At 43.9% G+C, this 18151-nt stretch overlaps 1 protein-coding gene across 1 annotated transcript; it reads right to left on the bottom strand.

Annotated features, from left to right (window-relative positions):
- Positions 1-12889: 12889 nt before the first annotated feature.
- On the bottom strand, positions 12890-15191 carry LOC104605360 (tetraspanin-8-like). The gene is made up of 2 exons (XM_010270094.2): positions 14450-15191; positions 12890-13389 (listed from the first exon to the last, which is right to left on the bottom strand). The coding sequence occupies exons 1-2, from the start codon at positions 14951-14953 to the stop codon at positions 13081-13083; spliced, it is 813 nt and encodes a 270-aa protein (XP_010268396.1). The 5' UTR covers positions 14954-15191; the 3' UTR covers positions 12890-13080.
- Positions 15192-18151: the final 2960 nt, after the last annotated feature.

The raw sequence follows: 18151 nt of genomic DNA, 5'->3' as shown, positions 1-18151 counted from the left end.
ATGCCATCATTATCTGACGAAGGCCAAGCTCGTCCAGGCCAGCCTGAGTTTGGGTAGGTTTCTTGCTCAGAGACATGCCTTTATTTTTCTCTGTTTTTTCACCTTACTGATGCCGAGCTCTTTTTGTAGGTGTAATGGATGCGGAAAAGACTCGCAGTGAGAACCTATTTAATGTCATGAAGAGGACGAAGCGAGTTGCCAAGCGGGCTCGTGCCGAACCATCCCGAGTTGCAGAGCCCGAGGTCCCAAGCTCTCCGCCAATGGAGCTGCCTAGGGAACCTGAGGTGGCCCCTCCAGTACAAGAAGCGGCAGGGGCCCCTTATACCGAGACTGCCTACACCCGGGTTGGGCCTTCAAGCTCGAGGTGCCAAGGTGGGTTACGGAGCATGTTGTCGCCGAACCACGCCCTTCTCAAGAGTAAGGAGGCCGTCTACCCGGAAGAGGTCGCGACGTGGGCTGAGCTTCCTTTGAGCCACGTAGCCGGGCGAGCTGCTTCTTATGCCATGGTGGTAAGTCGTCGAGCTTCCTTAGCTTTTTTTTTTACATTGTTGTCATTTCCCTTTTGGCAGGTGAATTCCTCCATCCATGCTTTAACGGTCCAGGCGAAAAAGAGCTTGAGGCGGGCACTTGCTGCCGAAGAGGCTTCTCACGCCACACAGGCCAGGCTGGCGTGGTCTTAGAGAGACAAGGTGGCCTTGGGAGGGGTGGTGCAGCGTATGGCGGACCTGAACCTGGACTTGCAGCATCAGGTCGAATACCTTCAGGAGGACATTAAGGAGAAGACTGAGATCTTCTCTCAGGGCATCGAGGACACCAAGAAGAAGGCCGTCGATGACTATATTGCCTCGGCGCGTTTCGACGAACTGATGGTGGGCTCGTACAAGAGGGGTTTTAAACTGAGCCGGTGGATGATCAGGAACATGTACCCCGAGCTCGACATCAGCGCCATAGCCACTTCACGCATCACTCAGGAGATGGCCAATGCGGTTGACGGCGAATCGGATTCTAAGGATGACTGGGATTTTCGGGTATCATCGAAGTGCCTTCCGAGGGAGAGGAAGATGTACCTCCGGGCCTGTGAGCTCTCTTCTGTTGTTTTTTTTTTCGCTTCTATCATTTTTTTTTTGAAATGTAAACAGAGTGTGCTGCAATGAAATATCCTCCTTTTGGTTAAGTGTTGCTCTGTTACCCTCTTTTTGTCGAACTAACTATATCGCCGAACTAATTATATCGCCGAGGTCCTTATCAGCTCGCTGTTAGCGCTTTGCCTGTCGGCTCGGTGTTAGCATTTTGCCTTTGCTTGCCCATGCCGAAGAGGTGACTCCAGTGGTGCTGAGGCCCTTATTAGCTCGGCATTCTAGCCCTTAGGCTCTAGTAGCGATTCCTAATCCACTTCACTTGGTGATTTATAGGTAGTATCGTTTTAAGTTGACGACGTTCCACGCCCGGGGTACTTGTTTGCCCTCTAGGGTCTCGAGCTCGTATGCTCCCCCGAGTGTTCTCTTTACTCGGTACGGTCCTTCCCAGTTCGGTCCGAGTTTGCCAACGCCAGGCTCGGGTGCCATGACCTTACGGAGGACCAGGTCACCGATGCGGAAGTTCCCCTTCTTTACTCTGGCATTGTAGTACCGAGCTACTCTTTGTTGGTAAGCTGCGGTTCGGATGTATGCGAGGTCTCTTACCTCGTCAAACAGATCAAGGTTGGTACATAGCTCGTCTCCTTTTGTCTAATCGTCGTATACTTCTAGTCGCAGTGTAGATACTTCGATCTCCGTCGAGATTACTGCTTCGGTGCCATAGGTGAGGTTGAAGGGGGTCTCTCCCGTGGCAGTTTTTTCCGTAGTTTGGTGACCTCATAGAACACTTGGTAGCTCGTCCACCCACAACCCTTTAGCTCAGTCTAGCCGTGCTTTCAGCCTGCGGAAGATAGCTCTGTTCATAAATTCTGCTTGACTGTTTGCCTGCGGGTGCACGACCGATGTGAAGTTCTGCCAAATCCCCATACCCTGGCACCATTCCTGAAATTTGATGTCCTCGAACTGCTTGCCATTGTTAGAGATAAGTACCCGAGGTAACCCGAAGCGACATACTATGTTCTTCCAAAAGAAGTTCTGTATGTTTCGAGCTGTGATTGTTGCGAAGGGTTCAGCTTCTACCCACTTTGTGAAGTAATCTACCGCCACCACTAGGAACTTCCTCCCACCTGTTGCAAGCGGGAATGGCCCCAGTAGGTCGATGCCCCATTGCGCAAAGGGCCACGAACTAGTGTGATACTTGAGTTCGGCGACAGGCTGATGATGGATATTGGCGTGCTTCTGACACTTGTCTTATTTTCTAACAAGCTCGATGGCCTCTGCTTTCATTGTTGGCCAGTAGTACCCTTGTCAAAGTGCTTTCTAGGCGAGGGCCCTGCCCCCAAGTGTTCGCCGCTCATACCCTCATGAGTGTCGCGGAGTACGAGCTCGGCTTCGGTAGGTCGTAAGCAACGCAGGTAGGGGAGCGTGTAGGTTCATCGGTACAGTCGTTCATCTATTATGACATATTTGGCTGCCTAGCGCTGCACCCTTCTGGCTGCATTGCGATCTGCAGAGAGGGTCCCATCTAGCAAAAAGCTCGCGAGTGGGTCAATCCAGCTTGGCACTGCTTCAAGGACAGGAGCGACCTCCTCTACTCCCCCGAGAATGCTAGGCCGAGGTAAGTCCTCTACGTACATGGTTCTCATGGCGTTATGACTGGTGCTAGCTAACTAGGACAGGGCATCGGCCTCAGTGTTCTCTAACCTCGGGATTTTCTTGATAAAGTGTGACTAGAAGTTGAGCAGAGCCTCCTTTACCTTTGCCAAGTAGGCAATCATAATTGGCTCGCGTGCTTCGTATTCGCCTGTAACCTGATTGACCACAAGCTGGGAATCACTGCAGATGGCTAGGGCCAGCCTGGCTATCAATGCCTCGTATTCCACCTCGTTGTTGGATGCCGCGAACTCAAAGCGTAGTGCATACTCCAATTTCGTGCCGCTTGGGCCGCGTAGGACTATTCCAGCTCCGCTGCCCTGTTGGTTCGAGGAGCCATCTACGTGAAGGATCCAGGGCTCCTCATCCCAGTTCGCGTTTGGCTTAACTGAGAGGGATGCCACCCTGGCTGCTACCTCACGGGGCTCGGACTCAATTGGCCTGGGAGCTCCAGGTTTACCCGAACTATGGATCTCAGGCTCAACCGGCCCGGGGACTTCGGAGTTGAATGTGCACTCAGCGATGAAATCCGCCAAGGCTTGGGCCATTATAGCAGTTTGCGGCTTATACTGAAGGTCGTACTCGCTGAGCTCGATGGCCCACTTCATCAGCCGACCGGAGACCTCGGGCTTGAGTAAGACTTGCCTCAGAGGTTTATCGGTCAGGACGATGACAGTGTGAGCCTGGAAGTACAGGCGGAGCTTCTGAGCTGCAATTATCAGTGCATATGCCAACTTTTCTATTTGCGAGTATCTCGTCTCTACTCCTTGCAAAATTTTACTAACATAATAGATGGGTCGCTGGACCCGATCTACCACCTTTATTAGCACCGAGCTGACCACTTCGTCGCTTGCCAAGAGGTACAGTTCTAAGACATCGCTCTCCTCGGGCCCGGTTAAGACCGGCACACTAGTGAGGTATTTCTTGAGCTCGTCGAACGCGAGCTGGCAGTCTTGGGTCCATTCGAACCCTTTGCCTTTAATTGCCTTAAAGAAAGGTAGGCAGCGGTCCACCGACTTGGACATAAAGTGACCCAGGGCGGCTATGCGGCCATTCAGCCTTTGGACCTCCTTCAATTTCCGAGGTGGTCTCATGTCTAAGATAGCCTTGATCCTGTCTGGGTTGGCCTCAATGCCATGCCGGTTAACGATGTACCCTAGGAACTTGCCCGAGGCGACACCGAAGATACACTTGTTCGGATTTAGTCTCATGTTAAATTGTCTCAAAATTTGAAATACAGAATACAAATCTTGTATTAATTCGTGTGAGAACTGGGTTTTGACGACCATGTCGTCTACATAACATTCTACTTTTCTGCCAATTAGTGGCTCAAATAATTTATTTACAAGCCTTTGAAAGGTCGCCCCAGCATTTTTCAATCTGAAGGGCATAACCTTGTAGCAGTACAGACCGAACTCCGTCATAAACGAGGTTTTTTCATCGTCGGCTGAGTCCATTCTGATTTGGTTGTAGCCCGAATAGGCGTCTAAGAAGCTCAGCAACTCGTGCCCCGAGGTCGCATCCACCAAACGGTCGATTCTGGGCAATGGGAAGCAGTCTTTTGGGCAGGCTCGGTTCAGGTCGGTGTAGTCGATGCACATGCGCCACTTGCCATTGGCCTTCTTTACCAGAACGGGGTTGGCTACCCAGCTCGGGTAATGGACTTCTCTTATGAAGTCGGCTGCGAGGAGCTTTGTCACCTCCTCGTCGACTGCTTTCCACCGCTCCGGGGCTAGGTTGCGTTTCTTTTGTCTAACAGGCCTGACTATAGGATCGGTATTAAGTTTGTGAGTTATAAGGTTGGGGTCAATACCGAGCATCTCGGTCGCGGACCATGCAAAATCTAAATTTTGGAGTAAGAAACTTACCAGTTTGGATCGTAGAGGTTTCAGGACGGAAGCACCGATCTATAGTGTCCGAGCTGGGTCCGCAGCCAAAGTTGGGATCGCAATTGTTTCTTCTGTGGGCGCAGCTCGATCTTCGCCTTGCTCCGTAGGCTGCTCCAGTTCGAGGTCGTCGGTCACCTTGGTCTTTCCCTTCAGGAAGACAACATAGCACTTGCGGGACTCGAGCTAGTCGCCCCGTGCTACTCCCACACTGAAGTCTGTAGGAAACTTCATTGCCAAGTAGTAGGTGGAGACCACTGCCCGTAAGACATTAGTGATTGGCTGCCCTATTATGGCGTCGTATGGGGAGGGGGTCGTGACCACCAGGAAATCGTGGCTGAGTCTGACCGCAAGGCCATGTGCCGACTTCCACAGGTATTGTTACTTTCCCAAGGGGCCGGACTTCTTCTCCACTGAAGCCTACCAGGGGAGTGTTCGCGGGCTTCAAGTCACTTCCCCGTAATTGAAGCTGGTCAAATGCTGACTTGAAGAGAATGTCTGCCGAGCTGCCCGAGTCAATAAGTACGCGTCTGACTTCGAAGTCGTTGATCCTTAGCTTTATCACGAGTGCGTCATCGTGAGGGTAGTGGACCCCTCGCGCATCATCTTCCGTGAAGGAAATCGGTTCTTCCGTCTTCGGCCTCTTCAGAGGGTTTTGTTCTTCTCGGGCAGCTTCGCGAATTGAATTCCAAGCCGCTGCCAAAGTACAACCCGCTACCACCAAACCCCCCACTATCACGTGGATGGTTCCCCGAACTGGCCTCTCTTCTGGAGGCTGTCTCTGCGACTGTTCGGTTGGCCTACTGCTGGACTCGGGAGCATCCTTACCGTGCTCCCCTTGCCGACCTGTCTTATTATTATTATTATTATTATTATTATTATTATTATTATTATTATTATTATTATTATTATTATTATTATTATTATTATTATTATTATTATTATTATTATTATTATTATGTTGTTGTTGTTGTTGTTGTTGTTGTCGTACGAAATTTCTCAAGTACCCGCGACGGATGAGTTTCTCTATCTCGTCGTGGAGATTATTACAATGTTCGGTCCTATAATCGTGGTCCCTATGGAAACTGCAGTACAAGTTTTTGTTCCTCTCGTTTGGGTTCCCCTTTAGGCGAGGTGGCCACTTTACGTATGCGGCGTCTTTGATCGTCCTCGAGATCTCAGCCCGCTTCGTGTTCAAGGGCGTGTAGTCTATCCAACCTGCCATGGGAGCCCGGAACGGCTGGCTCGGCTTCAACGCGCAAGCTGGATCCTTCTAGCTGTCTCCATGGTTGGGGAGTTTTTCTCTCTTCCTTTCCTCAAACCCGCCCCTAGTCCTTTGGTTGATCTCCTCCTCCGTTCGCATGAACTTGTCCGCGAGCTTAAGGAACTCAGCAATGGTCGCGGGCTGCTTGGCCACTATGTGCCACTTGAACTCCTTGTGTGTCACCCCCATCTTGGCCGCCGCGAGCTGAACTGTGGGGTCCAGGCGCGGGATCTGTAAGCATGCGTCATTAAACCGCTTGATGTAGCTGCGGATGGGCTCCCCTTCCTTCTGGACCATGTCGAGGAGGCTCTCCTCGGTTCGGGGGAACCGCTTGCTAGTGACGAAGTGCGCGGTGAAGACCTGCACGAACTGGGCCCAACTCCTTATTGACCCGGGGGCCAGGTTCCTGTACCAGGTGTGGGCCACTCCTCTGAAGGTGGTAGTGAAGGCCACGCACATACATGACTCGCTGGCCCTAGCCAGGTGCATTTGGGACTGGAAGGCATTGACATGGTCGCTGGGGTCAAAGGACCCATCATACTTGTCAAGTGGGGGGAGTTTGAAGTCTCTGGGCATAGGAATTGCAAGGAGTTTTGAAGACAGGGGGGAAGGGACCGAGAGTATAGGGGCGGTTTTCACCTCGTCCGAGCTCGCTTCTGCTTTACCTCAGAGCTCGGATAGGACGCGGGTTGCGGTTCGGCGACTTTGCCGATGGCGCCTCTGCTACTTCGAAGGCCCGACGTAGGCACTACTTGCCTCGGTGTTCCCGAGCTCAATAGGCCTGGAAGGCTGGAGGTAGTCTGTGGCTAAGGCGCTGAACCAGTTTTCGGTGTGTAGGGGCCCGTCCTGAGAGCGCCGAGGTGATGCTGTCTAGACGGATCGGGTTCCTGGTCCGCCGGCGCGTGGTGAGGCGGGGGCAGCCACTCTCTCTTTCCTACCAGGGGATGAGGCCTGGCTTCTAGTGGGGCTCCGAGCCTGGGAGGCCCGAGCTTGAGAAGAGGGCTTGGCTTGCCTAACGGTGGGGTGTCGAGGTGGGAGTTGTGGCTGACTTTGAGGTAGTTGGGGGAACTGTTGCTAGTAGTGGTGGGATACATGGTGCAGCATCTGCTGTTGGTAGATTTGATGTTATTGAAGCTGCTGCATTTGGGCTTGGATGGCCCGCATGCCATGTACCAGGTCATCAAGTTGGTTCTGGCCAGTTGCCGGGGGAACAATGGATGGTTCAGCAAAGGTGGTTTCAACAAAGGGAGGAAGGGGGACGTTCACAGCGGGAAGATTTACGGGCGCCACTATTCGTGGCGCATTCAAGCTGGGGATCCCATCCACCGAAAGGGGGATGGTGAACTGTCCGATGCACACCACAGGGACTGGAAGTTGTTCCCCGGTGGCGTTCATCTCCATGGTACGTCCGGCATTGCTGGAAGAACCCATGGATGTTGAGGTTTCTTAGAAAAAAGGGGTGCTATGAAAGTTTTGGAGGGAGGCTTTTAGAAGCGAATCCCACAGACGGCGCCAAATGATGTAGTGTGATCCGGTCGGTCCTAACTGTCAACGATCTTGCCTCTGATTGGAGCAACAGGTGCCTGAAACAGGGAGAAAACGAGTGATCTTCGGGGAGGAACCTGGTGCGATTGCTCCGAAGCTCAAATTAGTTCTCTTGAAGGAAAGAAAGAAAACTAGATAGCGCAAATTATCACGTACCTCCGTTCTTGGGGGGAAGGGGTCTTTTATAACTACTTCGCGCACACACTCCCAAACGTCTAGCAGGTCGGGTATCATTACCTCCGCACTTCTGCCAGTTCGGATGTCATCAACCCTGTCGGGGTAGACAACCGCCACTGTCTTTTGTCGGAGCCGTCTCTGTAACTCGAGGTGGCGGTGGCAGGTGGCCGTTGAAGGGCGGCTGTCAAGTGTCAGATCCCAATCAGTCAGGCATGCCGCCTCAAGATACGGACTTCTTTGGTGTCAGGTTCAGTTGTTGTCCAGTGATTTAGAGACGAAGTGCCGGAATGGTGTGCGAGGTGGTCTTGAGTTTGGATAGAAGTGGCCCGAACTACTTTGAGGTGGGCCAGTTTGGGCTGTTTTCCTTTGCTCTCCTTTGTAAGGCTCAGGGTCAAAGGGAGAGCTCAAGTTCCTCTTTAGGGAGCTCGGGTCGCTGGTTCCTCTTGGGAGAGCTCGGGGCTCTTCTTAGAGCTCGGGCCGCGAGCACATCGCCGTGCCGAGCTGGCGCTTCTGCCAGGTCATCCTTGGTCACTTCCACGTGTCGGGTGGTCGAGAGGTCGGGCCAAATATCCCTCAATTACTTTTTATTGCCCTCTTCTCCTCTTTGTCATTTTTTTTCCTAACCGTTAAGAAACTTCATTACACAAAATATAGGGGGTGTTCTGTAGTGTGGATGAAAAATTGGTGGGTGTAGACTGGTCCACACCACACCCTTTGGTAGGAATCAATCAACACCACAACGCAGTTCATAGTTGTTCTGAACTGTGGATAAATTGTGTAGACTAGACCAATACACAAACACAGTGGCGTTCTTTAGGTAGTCCACACCACACTTTTTGATTTCATGTATCTCATATACATTTTACGGGAGATCTACACAATCGATCATAAATGTCTAATTTCTGCATTTTATATCATAAATAATTTGAAAAAAGGCATCAATATGTAGACAACAATTGTATTTTTAAATAATTAAAAAAAAATATTATTTTAATTATTTTTTTATTGATAAAATATAAAAAATTAATATTTAAATAATGAAAAAAGAGTTGAGAAGGAGAACCATCGGACTTGTGCTAGAATTAACAATAAAAATTATTATTTTATTAATAAAATATTAAAAATTAAAAATTTTAAATTTATTAAAAGATTAAATAAAATGAGCGTAATTAGACAATGTAATACAGGTGTGTTACACTAAAACCTTCTCACAAACTGTCAGCACCATACAAGTTGAATGCGTTGGTGAAGTGCTAGAATCTTGAGCGGAAGCTGAGGCGGAGGTAAGCAAAAGAGCCATAGAAAGAGAAGCCATGCTCTCTCTTAAGCATTACTGACTCCACTGAGCCTCTTGTTTCAATTCCATTTGTAGTATTCTTCTTTCAACGCAGACATATCACATAACTGTAAGTTTAAGATCTTCTCAAAGATGTGAAGCGTAGTTGGGTGGCCACCAACATCGGAAACTTTCCTTCACTCCAGGGGAAGGAGGTAGAGTTCATTAACATAATTGAATTGTACGTCCAGGGAATGGAGAAAAGGTCTTTTGGTTTTCTTATTGAACAGATAAATATCGGAAGAGAGGACCAAGTAATCAATCCTACTCTGTTTCTTTTGTTCTTTTATATTGAACTCCTCTGTTATGGGCACCAGTGTGCTAGTTAGTCCATTTCCTCTCCTGAAAGTTCAATTAGCCATTTCATTATTATTAAAAACAGGTTATAAGAAAGAATCATTATGTTCATTGGAACGCCAGAAACATTCCACTATGTGAGATTTTATGAATCTCATAAAACAGGACAAGATTATGAAGCTAGTTAAAGAGGACAGGATTCCTTGATGCCGAAATCTAATCATTTGATGGGACTTGACAATGTGCAATGGATTTTTCAATTTATGTTGCTTTTATGCAAACTGGCCTAGCGCAATGGACTTGACTCAATACTACATTGTGCTTCTTTCCCCACCATCGGGAGAAATCCGGGGAGCTCTCTCTATTTGCCGCCGTGTTTGAGTGTCCATGACGGTTAGACCAGTCTCAGTCGATCCCTGTAACATGAACTCCCTTGGTAAAGTTGTTTGCTGCCTTGCTTCGAAAAGGGAATTCTTAAACCACCACCGACAGTGGTAGCTAAACAAGCAACACAATTGATCGAATCTGAATACGAAACCTGACTTTCATCAACCTCAAAGCAAATAGACTAGAACATTAAGAACAGGAAGAATCCTGATGTTTGCGGAGTAGGATTTCTCCATTCCTCTGTGTTTGATTTTGGGTCCCCATTGAAGCTGCGTGGACTGCTTGAGCTTTAGAAAAAGTTTTTGCTTGAAGAATCCATCCGTGGACTATCGACGGAGGCCCCTCTGGCTGGGTTTGAGTAGAATCCAGTGCTCGGCGGATTGGGCTCCGTCCAACCCTCGCCGGTGGATGGTCGAGGGTGAATGGCCAAGATATATCACAAGCAAACTTTGTCGATAGTGTTACCGGATTTTCACAGGTACACTAGGTGATGGTTCAAAATTCAAATAAATAAGAAAAGAGTAATTTAAAGATTTAAAAAATTTTAAACAGTTAAATGAGAATCTTTTTTGAGGTTAACCGATGTAACATTAATGGAAGGGGTTTTGTCTAAAGTCCAAAGTTCAGGGCGTGCTTTGTCACAAAAAAAAACTGCAGGAGGGGTCTTTGTTAACACCCCAAACTTTGGTGGATGTGGGATTCGATCCCAAGCCTCTGCTACAAGCCTACAACCAGAAAGAAGCTTTACCAATCAGCCAGTTGACACCTTGCAATCAACCCCAACCCCAAATATTAAAGTTACCCAAAATAAACCAAGATTGTTGTAAATAGGGGTGTCAACGGTATTTGAAAATCTGAATTCGAATTTAATATCCATGTAATTGGTTTGAATTTGAATGATGCAAACAGTCGAATTCGAATATATGCTTTGTACCGATTAAATAATCAAATTAAATTGATTTGATTCAATAATTATCTGAATTAGATTAATATAACAATATAATATAATATAATATATACGTGTTCTAACATTCTTTTTATAAAAGAAAGATATGTGTCTTAAAAGTTAAAACCTCCGTCAAGTGTATTTAATTTTTATATTATTATATACTCTTATTTTAATATGAAAAAAAAAAAAACTAATTGCTTCTGCCATGATAAGACCATTCGGTTCAAACTTGTTTTTATTAATCGACAAGTGATAAAAGTGCATTAATTACTTCAACATGCTACGTCTCATCTCCCCCATTTCCCTCTCTTATATCTTTCATTTTTTCATTCCCCAGCATTGATTTCTTCTCCAACGTCTGGTTTTGCTGATTTTCATGAAGAGATTTCAAAAAAAAAAAAGAATGAATAGTGTATATTTAAAGCAAAGTTCATGTATCAAAGAAGCAAAAGAAAGTTTCATAGTAAATGAATATCACAATTGCAGCTATCATCTATTTGTTTTATGTATCAAAGAAGCAAAAGAAAGTTTCATGTATCAAAAAAGATGTTGCAGTCTCTTCCTATTCCCCGCTTTCTCTCCCTCTCTCCCTCCCTCACTCTCTTGCTTTCTCCTTGTTCTTTGTCTGTCTTCTTTGTTATTTGTTCCATATTTTATTAGGTTTTTTTTTCCTATTTTTTCCCTTGTTTGTTTGTCTTCTTCGTTTACAGAAACAATGTATATCCTTTGTTTATTTATAGAAATCAAACTAAAGCTTTCTCCATAATTCATTCAAAGGGACAAGAGGGCTTATTCTTGGATTTCAAGAATTAGGATGTAACTTATCGAATTCAAATTAATCAAATATTTGATTATTCAATTATCTAGTCAAATTTGAATTCGAATTCAAATTCGAATAATCAGTTTTATAATCAAACTCAAATTCGAATACAACGTGATTCGATTTGAACTCCCTCTGCTTACAGGCCTAATTGCAAAAGACTTGAAAATAAAAAAAAAAATGTTATACTTATCGAAGGTTCAAAGTATCAACACGTATCAACCTGTATCGATACGTATCATCCCGGAACCCCTCCAATATGCCCCTACAATGGGTGTATTGGAAATCTGGCTGGTTCAGGGGTAAAGGAGACCTAAACCGGTTGCGAAAAAAAAATAAAAAAAAAGGGCCTGAAACAATTATATATGAAAATCATAGGACATAAAAAAATATAAATCTCTCATTTCATGGCAGCTGAGGTCATCAAGTAGGGCCCGGAATTATAAATTGGCACTCACGTCAATGGAAGGGGTTCTGTGGTCACAATTCGTTCCATAGTCTCTTGGGTTTTCCACTTATTGCAATTAAATACAAAAATCTGATAACCCGGATGGGTCTGACTTGGTCAACTATTTCTTTTATTAAATAGTAGAGGTTAACCCAACCGAATCATATCACATCACCGGTTTGACCAGCCGAGCCAACAAAACAGATTGAATACAGTGATCCACCTATCCTCTGTAAAAGAGTTGGTGACCAATCCTTGCTTCTCTTGAGCAGAAAGTTACCGCACAGACGCACGGTAAGAAGAGAATGAAAGATAAAGGAGTCAATGCAAGTAATCACCATAATTCCAACCTCACCCTCTTCTTCCCTCTCCATCCTCTTGTTTTTTCCCTTTTGTTTATAAGGCTTGGCCCCAGACAAAGCAAAGAGGTAGTAGACACTGATGGGACACGCACCAAACAGGGCGCGCCAATTGTTCATCCCGGCCAACACTCATTTGACCCTGATGGAGAGTCGTCCACGAAAGCTCACCATCTCACCCAAGTCAGCACGCACATGCTTTCCTCTCAATCCCCGCCACCAACCAAGATATGTAGATCTCAGAATGGTCTAAATTAGCCCATTTGGAGACCTGTTCCAATGAGACTTGTTACCGAACAGTTTGGCATGATTACTAACTTGGATTTTGTCTTCTGAAGGGAACTATCAAATGAAATATTTTCAATTTCAGGAATATGCGGAAGAGGGGGACAGATATTTCCAAAGTTGCCATCACCGTCTCATCCTTATCCCTTACACATGGCACCTCTAAGGATGCCTGGAAACTAGATCATCCTTATCCCCACCCCCATAAGCAAGTTTGGCTAACCTTATCCCGAAACCAGTGTCTCAGCTGCAACGAGGGAATTGGAAGAAGAATTGCAACTATTCAGCAACCCATTTGCCTTCCTAAATTGCCCAAGTAAGATCTGTTCTAAAGTTCAACTGATTTCTAATGGCAGCTGGAAGCTCTAAAACCACAACAATGTAAACAATGATAACAAAATTCAAAATGCACAAACCTAAGCTGGATATGATACCAATAATCAAACTAGCATACAGAGATTATCTATACAAGACAAGCAAAATAAAGTAATAAACACATCTCTGTAACTCAGCATAGAAAGAAACAAAAAACAAAATATTAATGAGGATACATCACTCTGTCCAACTCTCTAAGACTAGTCGAATCTAAATCAGTGATCTAAGGGTATCCCTTCCATCTGGGGTATGCATTGTCCTCTCTGTTGTTCCTGAAAGCACAACAGCCAACAGAGTAGACAATAATGAGGAAGATGAGGAAGATAATGTTCACGACAGCCACCTTCTTCCAGTCCTTCTTGAGATTGTCAAGTACTCCAGCCTTGCAAGAATCGCAGTTGAAACAGAGCGAGCCTGTGGGATTGTCCCAGTTATTGCAATCAGAAAGCAAGCTGGTTGTATTGGTTTTCGTCCAGACTGTTGGGCTCACGTATTGGAAATTACATGCTGTTGGAGGCTTACAGCAGCCCGACTGCAATCATCAGAAGAAGAAACAAAGGGAAGATCAGACTTTGAAAAGTGCTCATAATTTTATAATTTTATTTTTACAATGGCTATGCCATTAAACTAAACAGAATGGAATGCCGAAATAGGATTCATGTAGCTATATAGTTGGGATAAGGCTTTGATGATGATACATTTCCAACTACAAAACTTCCAAACATAATATACTATCGTTTGCCCAATTCTAAACTTCCATCAGAGTTGTTTAAAATATAATACTAGCTGTGCAATATCGGTTGAGAATGCAAGACAGAACTGGGGAAATTTTGCTAGAAATGAAGATTTTTTTCCCGATAACTAGGAAAGCTTAACATTGTTTGTCACTTGACCAAGAAAACCATCCAATAAGGAGCCAAAACCGACGTGCGATAAACACAGAAATGGTTAAGTAATTAATCAGAAAAGAAATACAGATTTACATAAATAGTTTTCCAATGAACCAGAGAGCTAAATGAAATTAGTGGATATTAAATCATGTTGACATGGTGAATGAAATCAACCAGATACTAAAACCCATTTGTCATGTCTACAAGAAAATGAAGGAAAATTTCGTTATCCTTTGATTCAATCAACACAGATCAAAATACAAGTATGAAACCAAACGCAGGAGGGGATCTCCACCAAGAAATTCCAAGAGAAATCCTTCAATAATGTTCTCATATGCTACTAATTCTCCACAATCGCCACTTAATTCTATTTTCAATGGATCCAAATATGAATATCAGAAATCCAAATCTAACAAAAAAAAAAATCAAGTACAGATGAAACGGATTCTGATTACATGAAACTGCGAGTAATAGCGGATGGGCAGATAAACAAAAAAAAAAAAAAAAGAAAAACCCACAACAAAAATCAACAAATAAAAGTTCCCATTTCGGATCTCAAAGAGAAATAATGAATAAAACAAAAATTTAAGAACCCAGAAGCTAAGAAGAAGAAACCCTACTTAGACAGCGGAGTTTGAGAATGAGAAAGCCCTAACAACCATTTTGAGGTGGAGGGAAGGAGGAAGAGAAATGATTATATACCTGAATTGAAGACAAATGCCGGGCGTAAAATTCTTCCATCGGTTCGGAAGTAGTGTCATTGAGACTCTTGCAGACATGGCTATCCATCAAGCAACTCTTGATCTTCCTCCAGTTGTTGTTGTTGTTAACCCTCTTCTGCAACCAGTTGGAATAATCCCCCAACTTATAATCCTTATACCCTTTACCTGACAACACCTCTCCAGCTCCCTTGTTAGTCACCACGAAAGCAAAGATCGTGAAGCAGAAGAGAAGAACTATGAGGAGGAACATCACAAGAAGGTAAAGCCAGAGAAGCCATGAGACTCTGAAGCATGCACCGATGAGTCCGGCGAGAGAGACCACCATGAGAAACACTCCAAGAGCGATAACGGGCTTCTCGAGGAACTTCTCGCAGTCGCTGCTGGCTCGGTTTGCCAACCATATTCCTGCTCCCAAGATCGGAATCGAGAGCAGGAACGTCACAAAGTTTAGAATGCCTATTAGGTTGTTGCTCACTCGAACCATCTTCCTCTCGCTACAAGAAGATCAACCAAAATCGATAGCACTGAACCAAGAAGAAAAAAAGACACAGACGATGGAGAATAAGTAGATGGAAAGGATTATAAATAGTACAGGTAATCTTGAAGATTTTTTCAGAGGCTGTCGCAGGGGAAGGTTCTCTACAGCAATTAGCATCATTTAATTGAATCAATTAAATAATCTCAGAAAAATTAATGTGTTGACCGTTTCCATTTCAAAGTTCAAACAGAAAAGGGGGTTACTCCTTACTCGTTTCAAGAGTCCTGACTTGAGCATATTCCTTGAAAAGACAAATAAGCCCCCCTGTTCGATTTAATAAGGGCAAAGAGATGAACACACAAGGGTGGTTTTGTCTTTTCGGCTCGTACTATGTGGATGCATATAAGTGTAGGATACTTAGCATTAGCCCAGACGACTCTGCCAAATCCAAAATTTGGATTGCCTCGTGGTGGCTACTCTGCTCACGGATGTAAAAGAGTCCGTCGAATTTGTTGAGTCGGTGTTATTAGGCCACGTGGCAAGTTCAGTTAATGGTGGGCCCCACGGGAAAGCCAAAAGTATCAAGCGGGCTGCAGCCTGCAGGTATATGGTGGGTGAGAGTTTGCGACTCGTCCACGTCCAGCCTGGGATTGTCTGAAAACTTCGAAAATTTTGGCCGCCGAATTTTAAACGGTTTTTGACAAGAGAAAGTTTAAACCTAAAAGCGCAACATCAAAAGTGCGTTGTTATCTTTTTGTAATAAAAAACTGTAAACATTAAGAGGTCAGAGTAGGGTACGTGGCAGGCAATAATTGGTTGTCATCAACCTTTATTACGTCTCATATAGAATTTTGGGTTATCAGTTGCCATAGATCAGATGGTCGAGAGAAATCTAGTCATTCCCATCTCAAAATCTTTGGCTCATAATGCATGCATAAAATTAAGAAAATAATACTATACTTTGATTTTATGATAATTAAGAAATTAGATATTAGCGTTGTAAGTAAAGTATGCAACGCGGAGGCAACAGCTTGATGGTGCGACGAACCTAATCCTCTCCGAAAAGAACACGTGTTATTCTAGATTCTATGTGATAAGGTAGACTTCGGTATCGGTGGTACCGCGTATCCCTGTCACCCCGTCCGATTCCGATTTGTTCGAATTCGGATTAGTTGAACCTTTCGATAAAAGACTTGAGCATATTCTGAATTTTCACAAATTAATTTAAATATATATATATATATATATAGACTTAAATATGATTTATGTGTTATCCCACTTAGCTTAAACATAAAACATACCTTATGTTCTTAAAACGATAAGAAGTGTTAACATGGCACATCGTATGACCCCTTCAACAAGTTATACCATGGCATCTTCCAAGCAAAAGGTCCACATCAAACATGTTATTGCTGGGTGGTTCCTTGGAATTAGTTTTAGTTTTAATGGCTATCATTTTCGTTGAAAAGCCTTTTGTCATAGTCTTGGATGGAACTGGCTATTGCTGCATCGAACACATCATGGAGTTGTTCTTCCAATGGTTTGTGCAGAGGAGGGGTTTAGGTAGAAGATGACATTGATTTAGAAAGGGTAAAAGTGTCTTTTCATTAAATCCATCCAACATAATGGTGGGAAGGTAGTTTTATGTTTATTTAGAAATCTCGGGGTATGTTCAAGTATTTTACCCTAAATTATTTAAATAGTGGAGATGTTCTCAATGTATGGCTACAGTGTGTTAGTGTTGTGGGTAATAGATTTTGCCACACTTTTTAATGTATCATGGGGCTTTGATTCGCATATCATATCTTTTTTGTGTCATAGCACATGGGATCTGGTGTTAAGTATTAATGCATGCGTGTTTTCTGAGGTTTTTAGGCAAGGTGATCTTCTCTTATATTTTTGTCTTTATGCTGAGGTTTTTACTAAAAATCTCTTGAGGGATGCATCTCTTCCTAGAAGCTCCATTGGTTACAAGGCGTTTAAGTAATAACCCTATCATCCCGGTTTTACAATTTGTTGATGATTGTCTTATATTTGCTAAAACTACTATACCGATATGTGTTAAAATTCAGGATATATTGATAAAGTTTGCTCAAGCGTCAAGTTCATTTTGCTAGTCTACCATTATGTTTTCTAAGAATATCCATCATAAATTACACAAAGTTTTATCTAAGATTTTTAGAATTCCTTTGGAGTCGAGAAATAACTTATATTTAGGTGGCCTGGTTCTCAATAATACGGCCAACAAGGAGACTTTCAAATTTCTTAATGGGAAAATTGAAAGAAACTTTTGGGTGAAAAACAGAACTCGCTCTCTCTCTTATTGGTAGAATTACTCTTATTAAATCTTTGGCCAACATGATGCCCCCATGAGGTCCTTCAGGGAGCTTAGATGTGATTGATTATTAAAAGACTTAATTATCTTTTGTATCATAAAAAAAGACTCTAGTGTCTTGACCTTGAACTTTTGATTTCATAGTGTAGAAGAATCTGTTGGTTGTAATTCTTTGTAACAACTTACTAGCAGAGTACAGCCATATAAATTTGAATTATTGTCACTCGAGGGCTTTTTCTGTCAATATATCTTAAAAAAGTCAATACTCACTTGAATTTCTTTAGAAGTTTCATTTGTTTGGTATTCGAGAAATTTATTGAAATTGTAGAAGTTGTTGGATAGTTTTATAAAGAAATTTATGTTGGACTGGACCAAGAAACGAATTCACTTAAAAAGGGTACAAGTAGAAAAAAGCAATACCCACTTGAATTTCATTAGAAATTTCATTTGTTTGGTTTTCGAGAAATTTATAGAAATTGTAGTTGTTGTTGGATAATTTTATAAAGAATAGAAATTCATGTTGTACTGGACCAAGAAATGAATTCACTAAAAAAAGGTACAAGTAGGGAAACTTTTAACCATCAAAAGATTCAAAACCCGGCCTTCACTTCAGGAGAGATGCCATCTGCTTATGAATTTAAAATCAGCTTATCTTCATCCTTAGAAAGTCAGATGTCATAAAGTAATAATCTTTTCACATCTTTTGGGACAAGCAATCTTTCCTGTGTGGGCCCAACAAGTGTTTTGGGTTTGTCCATTTGATCTTATCTTACTGTCTATTGTCTAACATCAAAGTCAAACCTGATAGCTATCAAGTAACAGCAACTATGGTTTTCAAAACCGGATCGGACGGTTGGATCGGAAAAACT

Source organism: Nelumbo nucifera, chromosome 8, assembly GCF_055504915.1.
Source record: "Nelumbo nucifera cultivar China Antique chromosome 8, China Antique-T2T, whole genome shotgun sequence".
In the NCBI taxonomy this organism is placed as follows: Eukaryota; Viridiplantae; Streptophyta; class Magnoliopsida; order Proteales; family Nelumbonaceae; genus Nelumbo; species Nelumbo nucifera.
This window is presented reverse-complemented; position numbering and strand designations above follow the sequence as displayed.